Raw genomic sequence first — 12,158 nt, 5'->3', positions numbered from 1 at the left:
TCAAACTAGTAAAGGGGGGAAATAACATTATACAAAACAATAAGTTTCAAAGAGGACAAGAATGGGGAAAAGAAAGCACAAAACTAGCAGGACAAAATAAGATTAGACAACAGAACACTGAACTGCTTTGAACATAAATAAACTACGGCCACAAGTGGAAACAATGAATTCATCACACAAACATAATATTGAGGTTTAAAAAAAACAATCACACAACATATGATTCTATTTACTAACATTTCAAAAACAGTCTCTCTAGAGAAACATAGAAAGGTGGTAAAACGTCAAAGGGCAGCTTGGAATTGTCACCAAAGTCAAGGACGATTTAGGGGTTCTTGGGGGTGTGTGTGTTCGGATTCTGGGTGATAGCTCTTAGCTTTATAATGATCATTAAACGGCACACTTTTTTGAATGTGTTTTAAGTGTGTTGCATTTCCCAAAAAGAGAAGCTTAAAACAAAGCCAAGTAGTGTGCTTGCAGTGCCCCCTTATCTGAGCTATACCTTCAACAGTGTTGACTTCTTTCCTTCCAGACCATCATCCACGGGCTGGTGCTCGTAGGCAGCTTCCTGATGTACTTTGTGATATCCCTAGTGTACAACGCCACCTGTGTCACCTGCAACAGTCCCACCAACCCCTACTGGGTGATGGAAGGCCAGCTCTCAGACCCCACTTTCTACCTCGTCTGCTTCCTCACACCAGTCGCGGCTCTTCTCCCAAGGTTTGACCATGGGGGCCATCTTCTCCCTAGAACTACCAATCTCCCCTTCAGAAGCCATTTTTGTAACCCAAGAGGCAGGAGTTTGACTCCTGGCTGGGATTCTTGAGGCTATTGTTTCAAAGGTGGGGTGCTAGGACAGAAGAACAATGGACTCTGGTCCCAAGTCAGCCACCGAGCAGCCAAGTCACCAAATCTGGCATGGCCTCAGTTGTGACATCTATAAAAAAAGAGTGATAATTCCTATCCTCCTGCCTTACGAATTTTCTTGAGTATTAAGGGATCATTTTGAAAAGCTCTGCACTCTTTTATTAGCCCAAGAGTCTCACACTCAAATGCCTACAGGGCCAGGCAAACAACTGCAGCAAACCAGGAGAAATACAGACAGGGAGAAAGACCTTGTCAGTTTCACCCTGTCATTGCCACCAGGAAAGATCAAGTTTAGCATTCCAGAGCTTCAGATTTTTCCCAGAAATTCAAATTTTGCATGAAATAGCCCATTTAATATTACTCAAATTTACACACACACACACACACACACACACACACACACAGTGTATTAGCCAAATAAATCATTCATGCCCAGGGACTATTTCTAACATTTTCAGCCGAAACCCTCTATATTCACCTATTCCAGAAAAAGAGCAACAATGCCTTGTGTTTCCTTGGAGCTCGCTCTTGACACACACTGTCCTATCTAGCCTCTCATTTTGTTTTTGTCACCTACAAGTCAGGCAGAGCTGTGGTTCTCGTCCCACTTGCTCTTGGGACAACTCAAGTGCCAAGAGGGACCAGGATGTGGCCACAATCCCACCACAAATCCCAGAGGGAGCTGGTTGGCCAATTCGGTGGCCAGTGTTCTATTCTCCCTGCACACTCTCTCGTCAGAGCGGTCAGCGCACTTGACAATGATGTACCCACAGACAAGACTGAGCCTCTTTACCCTCACGATCTCACCACTCTGAATATCGAAATTCAGCCACTTTATAAGCTGTCGTAAAAACAGGCCATCACAACATCAGGCACAACATTTTCTAATCCAACATCAGCAGAGTACTTCTTTAATAAATTTGGCAGGTTGCTTTCCATGTCCTCCTCCCTAAACCCCGTGAGAACCTTGACCTCTGGTGCAGGGTTGCAGGCTAACGATAACAAGATGTCAAACACAAATGTTGGTGGGGTTCTAAATGTGTGCTGTGTGCCTGGCCTCCCTGCTTGGTGGCTACTGGTCTCTGCAGCCTCATCTCCCCACTCCCTGCCTCCAACCTTGGGCTCCACACCACCAGTGTCTTGTACTTCCCTAAGGGCCCATATGGCCTCTCACCTTTCTCCCTGGGCTCAGGCTGTTGCTTCTATCCAGAACACCTTGCCCGTTACCAAACCAACTCACCCTTTCACATTATTTCAGGCATGACCAATTCCAAACCTTCATGACTTCACCTACTTCCTCAGGCCGAGACACGTCCCCCTCTCTCATGGGTTCCATCACCTGGGTGTATCTCTGTCGCCACCTTTATCCCACTTGTTATAAACTGTCTGTCTCGTTCTGACCATTAACTCCTGGACAGAAGGTATCGTCCTTATCATTACATAACCAACACTTAGCACAGTCCCTGGCACAGTGGCTGCACTCAGATAAATGAGCAATGGATGTTAAAGGAACAGAACGATGAACACAACAGGACTCTTACTGTCAAGAAGCTTGTAGTCTCGTGAGCAATTCAGACATGTTTGACTGTAATACAAGAGTCGAAGAGACAAGTATCCATAGAGGGTCCTGAGAGTGAAGGGTGGGAAGCCATTAAGAACAAGCCAAGCCTCAGAGGACACATTTCCCACCAAACCCCTTCACCCCAATCCCTTGGGACACAGACCCCGGGAGAGACCGTGAGGATTGTGCCTTCATTGGAAAAGGGCATCAAATATGTGGGTTAAATACTTTTGTCCACATTTTTCGGATTTAACATGGTTGGGATCACCACTGACCAATGACTGAGCTCCTCTGTTCTATTCTGTGTCTTACTTGGGGTATGGAAATAAAAAATTATCAGCCCACTAGTCTTTGTCTTACCCTTAGCTAGAAAACACACGTGGAGCCAAAATTACCAGCTTGATGAGGATCCTTGAAAAGTATAAAAAGACTATTGACATGTGCTTTGAAAAGACAAGCATTCCACATTACAGCTTGTTAAACAGAGACAAATTGGGAAAAGTTAGCAAATATTTACTTGTTAGTTACCATAGCACATAAGTTAAATCTTTGCTTATTATATAGCATCATCATAAAGTTGAATTTCTGTTTAATTCAGTTTACTAAGTAAAGAGATTTCTTCTGAGAAAGCATTATTTTAATAGTTCCAAGGACTATTGACTTGTAAGCTTGAAAAATTAATGTTTGTTATAGAAATCTACATACTAGAATGTTTGCTGTAGAAAACTATTTGTTCACTTAAAGTTGTAAGCTATCTTTATCGTAATGGAGATGGATTTCTCTCACCAAACTTGTGATAATTAGCCCACTAACCGTGACCTCACTAATCTTGGTCTAAGTAATACAACTCGTATAAAAGAACTGTATAGATTCTCTCAAACTCAGAACATGCAAGTTGTTTTAAGATAAAACAAAAGAAACTAACTTTAAATCACAATGAGTGTCTTAAATAGCTACCATAGATAATACCAGTCCTGGATCTTCTCCCCTTGGCTCCAGTAATCCAACAGTCTTGGTTTTTCTCCTTCTCCTTCTTTGTTTTCTTTGCTGGGTTCATGTCCTTGACATGGTATATGTCAAGCCTTGGTCTTAAGTTCTTTTGTCTTCTAACTTTATAGTCTCCCCCATAGACATAGCAACCGCTATTGTGAAGTTAAATATTTTTAAAGATGAATCTCCAATACAAAATTCCCAGCCTTTCTTCTGAATTCCAGATACATCTTTTTAGCTACCTATTCGTCACCTCCAATGGGCATATAAGTCCAAAGAAACTGGGAGACATCTATAATTTAATTCATGATCTGCCCTTTATCACCACCACCATCCAAGAAACCTAGATCTCTCCTAGAGTTTCTTCCATCAAATGCTACCCACTTAGGACCCAGGTAAACCCCTGGGAGATACCACCTTGATACCACCCACCACCTCACGCCCATATCTAGTCCATCACCAAGACCTGACAATTCTGTGTGCTACATGTTTCTCAAGTGTATCTACTATTTCCATTTCTACGGCCACTACTATGGATAGGTTCTAATCCAAATTACTTCAATAGTCTCCTATTAGGTTTCTAATCCATTATCATTGTGTCAAAGTATAATCATGTCATGAAAGTTTAATCCTGTCCTCTGTTTATAATCCTCCAAGGGCTTCCCAAGGCCTTTACAATTAAACACAAAACAAAAGCAATGGCTCAGCCCTTGCCTGCTCTAACCCTGCTCACCCCTTCTGTGTCATATTCCCCCACTCTTGTCCTCACTCTCCACATTTCAGCCATTGTACTGGGGACTTGGTTCTCACCCTCTTTTTCCTAGCTACCTCCTATACATCCCTCAGTCCTTAGTGTCTTCCTCACGGAAGGCGCCTCACGCCAAATCAGGTATCTGACATTCTCACGGTTCCCTCTGCTTATATTCTGTTCAGGTGCCACATGATAGCAAGAACCCTGTCTGTCTTGTTCTCAGCCTAATCCCTTGGGGCCTGGCCCATCGTAGGGACTTGCCAAATATTTCTTGAATAAATGTACAGACAAGGAAAAGAGGTGGCTTGGGGAAAAGGTTTAAACTGAGAAAAGTCCAGTTCCCAGGCAAGAAGTCGAGTCTTTCCTGAAACATGTACGTGGCCACCTGTACTGCTTCCCTGGGTGAGATGAGAAAGAGTGGGGGAAAGTTCATCTGATGCCATGGGGTCCTCAGAAACCCCTTGCCCACTGAGAGGTCACCTTGAAGCTTTCAGTTATAAAGGAAGGATGGGAGCCTCTCTACTTATAAGGCTTTAGAAATAAAAATTTTTAAAAGATCTTTTTGGAAAAGATCTTAGAGGTCCTCTGGACCAATTGGATTACTTTTTAGATAAAGAAACTGACACCCAGAGAGGGGACATGAGTTGCCCCATATCACAAGATGGTATATGCTTTCTCCATAGACCACACAATTTTATTTACCCTCTCATTCCTTCCCTTCTCAAACTTGGAACAGGGAAAAGATTCCAGACACAGATAGAGAGAGACTCCCAATTCAAAAGAGAGTCCAAGATAAGCTACACGTAGCTGGGCCGGGAGAAAGGAACCCTGAGTTAACAATCAGGGGGATCTAGTAACTTCTCAGGAGACCTTGAAAACCCATCTCATCTCTTGGTGCCTAAGTTTCTTTATCTGGTAAATAGTGATAATACAGTGATGCTGTGAAGTTAACGTGGCTGATGGATTCAAGAAAAGAATATGTATTTAGAAACTACTTAATTAAATTCCACAAGAGGGTTGACATTGCAAAGCAAGTAAATTTGCCTAAATCAGAAGAGCCCAGAAATAGAATGGACTGCCCTTGTACATGGTAGATAAAAGCCTTGTGATCCAGATTGCTTCATTCTGACCACAGCTCGACCACTGTGTGGCTCTGGAGAAATCACTGAATCACTCACTGCCTCAGTTTCCTCTTGTATAACGGGAATCAAAAGTACCAGCTGTATTGGGAAAATGAGATAATAATACATAAAGCACTTAGAATGGTCGTGGTACATAATAAATGTTAGCTATTATATATTGTTGTTATTGAACTCCCAAATCCCAGAGGTGCTCAGGCATAGATTTGATAACCAGCACTCCCTGGGTGGGGAATTGGATTCTAAGGTCCCTTTCAATGCTCAAATTCAAGAAGTCAATAAAAATCAGAAAATAGCTTTATTCTGCTATTTCTTATTTCCTACCAGGTACTTTTTCCTCTCTCTGCAAGGGACTTATGGGAAGTCTCTGATCTCAAAAGCTCAGAAAATCGACCAACTCCCCAAGGACAAAAGAGACCTGGCAATCCAAAGTTGGAGAAGCAAACACATGCCTGCCCCTGTCCCTGGAAAGGCTCAGCCCACCCACCGTCCAGTGCCACCTGTCCCTGAACAGGACTTGAGAGCCAGCGCCTCAAGGAGCTCCAGCACCCCCAAGCAGAAGTGCAAAGAGGACGGGGTGCTGTGTGGAGAGAGAAGCAGCAGAGACCACATGAGGGATGACCCATGTTCAGCAGACTCCTCAGCTAAACTCTCATCTGGAGATCACCTTCTTCTGGGGCCTCGTAGCACAATGGCTTCCGGGGCCTGCTCAAGTGGACAGGCTAATGTCTACCAAGGCTCGAGCAGGGGCAGCCATCGCCGATCTCAGAGTTCACTGACCATATGAGTGGCCTGCAGAAATGTGTACAAACTCAGAGGAGGCTGCCAGTCAGTGGCCTAATTAATCCAAGTCTCTTCCTCTCTCCATGGAGGAAAGAATTTGCCATTCTTATTCTGCTCTCCCCACCAGGCTTGACTTCCTTAGAGAAAGTGCTGGCACCAAGGGGTTCGACAAAAAAAAAAAAAAAAAAAAAGGACTGGAAACCAGTTGACCTCTAGATTTCTCCTGCTGCCAGGCAGCACGTCTTACAGAGTTTTTATAAAGAGGCTATGTTTCCATGGCATTGAGTTCTCAAATTGTTTAGCCCAGAGATGTTCTTCTGATCCTCTAGATAAGTACAGCCCACGGCCCAGTGCAACTGGGCCGTAAGTTTCTAAGATTCCAAGAAATGTTATCAACGCAGGTGATTTTTCAGGCTACGGAAGCTTGTGGGCTTGTCCCATCACCTCACCCTTCAGTGCCAGAGTTTAAATTTCACAAGAGACGCATACACACAGGGGCTGCCTCTTGATTGTATTGCAGTGTTGACCATGTCGGGGTTAAGAATCCCTTCCACTCACAAAGAGTTGCGTCGCTTTTTGTCTGTCTCTAAGCCAAAGAGAACCACCCGTAAAGATGAAAACTAAACTTGACCTCAGGGCCACCAACACTTCTGAGGGTTGTCGGGCCACAGCTAGAGTAACAGGAAGAAAGAACAGAAGCATGCTGAGGGAAATGGTAGACCAGAAACCCCACGCTTTAACTGATGGACTCTAGGTCCCACCGTCTGGGGAATCTACCTAGACGACATGGGCAGCACTTTTTTAAAGCTATTTATTTCATTTATTTTTAAATAATAGTACCCATCCTCATTCACTCTCAAAACAGGAAAACTCTTAAGATCGGTAGATCTTAGCACACCTGCACCCAGAACAGACCCTTTTGATAGAGCAACTCTGAGCCCAATGACATCTTACCGGGTAGGGCCAATGTTAGGCTCTAGTCATTAAGCCTGCCCCAGAAGAGCACCTTCTGGAAGATACTAGCACATGCTTCCATTAAAAAAGGGAGAGTCAGAGGAAGTCTCACTTCACCAGGAAACGAAGGATTCCATAGACTTCTTACCCCTAGAGGTGGTAAATGCCAAAAATGGAAGAAGAGCTCAAAACAGTGTTGAAATAAAAGAATGGTTGATAGAATTGTAATAGGCTGTCAAGAGAAACTAGGTCTACTATATATAGGCAAGGATAGCCTGTCCCTAGTCTTTTAACATAAGTCAGGGAGGACTATCAAAACCCTTTCTCATATATATATATATATATATATATATATATATATATGTATATGTATATGTATACGTATGTATGTATATTTGGCAAAATCCCTATAGATTAGGAATGGATGCGACAAGTCTTTGAGCCTGAGTCATAGCCACCTCACTTGAGTAACTTTCCAGCAAAGATGCCCAAAAACATCTCAACAATCAAGTTGGCAACTGGAAGACTGAGCTGGTCCTCTGACTACCCTGCTGACAAACCTGAACTGGAGGGGCCATTTGGAACATTATCACTATATCTCTTTCACTAGCTCTGCCACATAATGACACCAGCACTGGCCAGCTGGTGGGTATTCAGGGGAATCCTACATGAGGATTGCTAAAGGAGGAGCAGGTGTACACATCAGGCACAGCAGTGATGATGTGAATTGTCCCAAATGAGGGGACTGAGCCAAAAGTTGGATCTCAGGGTCCTCCCTTTCCCCATACAATTCCTGAAAGCCCGATGAGACAGGATGTTTCAGAAAAGAACAGAGTAGTGAGAAGAACACTGGCCTCAGGAGATCTGGGACACAGATCTTTGCTCTGCCCCGTACTCTGTAGGAGCCAGGAGCCTTGAAGCAGGATGCCACACCTACAAAACAGGTTAGAACTGCCCTACCTCCCAGGCTTGGCATAAGGATCCAGGCAAAATTACATGGGGGGGGGGATGTAAAAACCCTTTGAAAGTGGTAACACCCTTGATAATAACACAGGGATTTTTATTTTAGAGTTAAGAGGAAAAGAGGTGATGGGGAAGTCGAGAAAACATCTGATCTCAGCACCTAAATGCCAAACCCTACCCATCATTGTGATGCTGCTCTCTTTCTAACATGACCAACCATCCCAGTGTGCCTAGAATTGTCCCAGGGTTAACACTGAAAGTCCCACATCCTGGGAAACTCCTCAGTCCTGGGACAACTGGAACAGCTGGTCACCTACTGTTGCCCTTCTTTGTAAACCAAATCAACTGTGACCCTCCAACGTGCCACCTTAGGGGAGAAGGTTATAACAGCTCTTTCCCTATAACATAATGCTAATGATAGCACTTACTACATTTTTATACTTTTATGACCTTTTACCGATGGACTAGAAATGTGTCATTCTTTATTAGAAGAAAAAATAAACATGGTTTTCCATAGTTGCTTGCAGTCCTGAGTACGCTCTCATCCATCCTTTGCATTCAGTCATCTGTTAATTCACTCACTCATCCATTTATCCCACAAACTTCTGTTAAATCCCTACTAGATGCCCAGTGATGTGTTAGGGGCTGCGAGGAACTCATCCCTGTCCTAAAGACGTTCACAGCCATGTTGGACATAGAACCTCAGGAACATATTTGAGCCAATGTAACAGTGTGACACAAACCGAAATGGCTATACAAATTAGAAGCAGCACACATGGTCCTCTCTCTCTGAGACTCTAATCTGGCTACTCCCCTCTTTCTAGAAGCCTAACAGCAACCTCAAACCTATGTACCTATATTGATTAGGTGCCCCTTTCCATTCACTTATTCACACGGAGTGCCTGCTGTACACAGCACTGTGGTAGGTGGTGAGCATAAAAGAGGGAAGAAAAACAGGCTCAACTCCAGTCCTCAAGGGATTTACAGTCTAGAAGGGGAGACAGCGAGGAAGGGAAGGAGTGGTTCCCAGGGTAAGCAGAGGAGGCCTCTCCAAGAAGGAGAGGCTTCAGCTGAGACCTTAACCATGAGAGAATTAAGTAGGAAAGCCCTGAAAACAAGATAATCACTTGGTGTATTCAGAAAATTAAAGAAGAAAGAAGGTCAGTGTGACTAGAACCCAGTGAGCAAGAGGAAGTCCCCCATGACCATATTAGTAACAACGGTAATAGCTTACTATGTGGAAGTGCTGGTCTAACACACATCATCAGAAACCTCACAGCAACCCTACAAGGTAAGTGCTATTATTCTCCCATATTTCACTTGGCTTTGGAGACAGAACAAAGCACCCCCAAAATTTAGTAGATTGACACAATTATTCATGTGCTCATGATGCTGTGAGTGGGAAATTTGGGCTGGGTGGCTGGGATCTCCCTTCTCAAGGTCTCCCTTAGTCAAGGACATCAGCCAGCCTTATTACAGCAGTGTTCTGGAAGTGAGAACAGAAGCTGCAAAGCCTCTGGACACCTAGGCTCAGAACTCCCACATCATCATTGCCACCATATTCTACGGAAGCAAGTCACAAGGCCAGCCCATTTCAAGGGGATGGGAAAATATATTCCCTTTTTAATGGGAGGAGCTACAAAGAACTTTGAGGTCATTTGCAATCTACCACATCCCATTTACAAATGGAGAAACTATAAAAGGCAGAAACTGAAAAAAGGCAGAGTGAAGTTACATAAATTTGGCAGTCACACAATTAACAAATGGGGAGGTGGCATTCTACTCCCAGATGTCTGAAACTAGAACCTATTCTTTTAGCCACAGAGCCACACAGCTGTGAGATGGGGCTGCAGGGGCAGGAGGGACCAGACAACAGAGGGTCTTGTCTTCTCGACATTCTCTTGAGAGACAAAGTAGTGCAGTGCTGGCAAGCCTGAGTTCCCTCCCAACTCTGTCACAGACTGGCAATGTGACCTGCGGAAAGACCACACTGTGTTTAGCTAGGTTGTTCACCCAGACGAAAGCTTTAGTAAGGAAAGAAGATAGCAGCGCCTAAGAAGATCCAGAATTCGTGCCTGTACTGCCCTCAAATATCTGCCCCTGAGCTGATCACCCAGCCAGAACATCCCATTCTGCACAGAGAGCCTCCAGGAGAAAAGCACAGAGGAATGAATTCTCCCAGGTAACCAGAGAACCCAAGGGCGTGTGGGACCCAGGCAAGACTGCACTGGTAAAGAGTGTGGGGACCATGAGCGGGTGCAATGCCCTGAGCAGGCAGACCTTTTGAGGGTCTTGCAAGAGGAGTGCTGCCCAGTTGAAACTTCAGGAAGCCCACAAGGAGGATTCCGGCATTTTCAGACAGGACCCTGGACCTGCAGCCTTTTTATTCAAAGGCGTTCTGGTGCCACCTAGCCATCGGTGGAGGAGCTGCTACACCTGAGGGCTCTTCCTGCAGCCAGAACAGGGAAAACAGGGCGGAGGGGGAACCAAGCCAGGAGCTGGGAGGCCAGACTTCAGTTCTGACTCGGCCAGCAGTTTCTGCTATGGCTCTGGACAAATCCCTTTACAAGGTTTCAAACTCAAACTGAGGTTCAGTCAGTTTCCCCAAATGCTCAAGGTAGGAACTGGATTGATTCTAACATTCTGTAGCTCTAAAAGCCATTTGGAGAAGTTGGTTACAGTGTAAGAATGACCGTGGTAAATCAATTTATTACTTGTACAGTTATTTGACTTTCATGTGTGTGGGCATGCACACACACACACACACACACACACACACACAAAGTGAAAGATTCCATGAAGGAGGAATCCTGTGATGTGTTCTCTGCTGGGTCCCCAGTGCTTGGCACACAGCAGTAAGATGTGTAAAGAATAGGGGAAGAGGAGCTTTAATCTCCTATAATCTCCATTAACACCTCCAACCACTCCCCCCCCCCAAAAAAAAAAAAAGAAAAGCTACTTACTACCTAAATAAAGCTCCAAGAAGAATCTCTACTTCCACACACATCAATGCCCCTAAGCCCCTCCTCTGTCCATGTTTGGACTGCTACCATCTCTCCCCTGACTCCCAGTCTATGACAGGGGCCAGCTCTTCACAGGTCATGCCTGGGAACAGGTAGGCCCAGGCATCTCAGGGACCGAGACCACCTGGAGGCAGCAGAATCCTCAGAGCCTGTCCTCAGACCCCAGTTCAGCAAAGGGAGTCTGGCTGACAGACACTTGACTGAACGTTGAGGAAAACTGGGATTTTTTTTCAGTGTCATAAGCCCTTCCTATCCTAACTAACCTATGTTCTCACAAGATGAGGTGAAAGACACTCCTGCAAATGACAAAACTCAGGTAAGAGATAAGGGGACGAGCCCAGGGTCACCCAGTAATTTATAGAATTAGAGCTAAGACTAGAATGGGGTCTCCTGACACCCCTCAATGGGGGCTCTTCAATCATCTCATCAGCCAGAAATTAACGGGCAATCCTTTCCAGGGCTATTTGGACATTTTAAAATGAGAAGGTTAACATAAAAGAATAAAATAAAGCTAAGGATTAAATTGGTGATCTGGAAGACAAGGTAGAAGAAAGCACCAAATTAGAACAGCAAAAAGAAAAAAGAATTTTAAAAAATGAGGATAGTTTAAGGGGCCTCTGGGACAATATCAAGCACACTAGCATTTGCATCATAGGGGTACCAGAAGGAGAAGAGAGAGCAAATGATTGAAAACCTATTTGAAGAAATAATGACAAAAAACTTCCTTAACCTGGTGAAGGAAATAGACATACAAGCTAAGTGCAGGGAGTCCCAAACAAGATGAACCCAAAGAGGCCCACACCAAGACACATCATAATTAAAATGCCAAAGGTTAAAGACAAAGAGAGACTCTTAAAAGTAGCAAGAGAAAAGCATTTAGTTACATACAAGGGAGCTCCCATAAGACTGTCAGCTGATTGCTCAACAGAAACTTTGCAGGCCAGAAGGGACTGACAAAAAATATTCAAAGTGATGAAAAGCAAGGATCTACAATGAATATTACTCTACCTGGCAAGGCTATCATTTAGAATAAAAGGAGAGATAAAAAGTTTCACAGACAAGAAAAAAACTAAAGTAGTTCATCACCATTAAACCAGTATTACAAGGAATGTTAGAGGGACTTCTTT

The 12,158-nt window shown here is 44.2% G+C and overlaps 1 protein-coding gene across 1 annotated transcript in view; it reads left to right on the top strand.

The window, feature by feature from the left end:
- The window catches only part of ATP10B (ATPase phospholipid transporting 10B (putative)), a 203,633-nt gene extending 196,234 nt beyond the window's left edge, over positions 1–7,399 (top strand). Inside the window, exons 23-24 of the mRNA XM_033096782.1 lie at positions 533–720; positions 5,636–7,399. Coding sequence (XP_032952673.1) covers positions 533–720; positions 5,636–6,095 — 648 coding nt within the window. The 3' untranslated portion in view covers positions 6,096–7,399. The remainder of the gene's footprint in view (positions 1–532; positions 721–5,635) is intronic.
- Positions 7,400–12,158: the final 4,759 nt, after the last annotated feature.

Source organism: Rhinolophus ferrumequinum, chromosome 24 (genome assembly GCF_004115265.2).
Source record: "Rhinolophus ferrumequinum isolate MPI-CBG mRhiFer1 chromosome 24, mRhiFer1_v1.p, whole genome shotgun sequence".
Classification (NCBI taxonomy): Eukaryota; Metazoa; Chordata; class Mammalia; order Chiroptera; family Rhinolophidae; genus Rhinolophus; species Rhinolophus ferrumequinum.
This window is presented reverse-complemented; position numbering and strand designations above follow the sequence as displayed.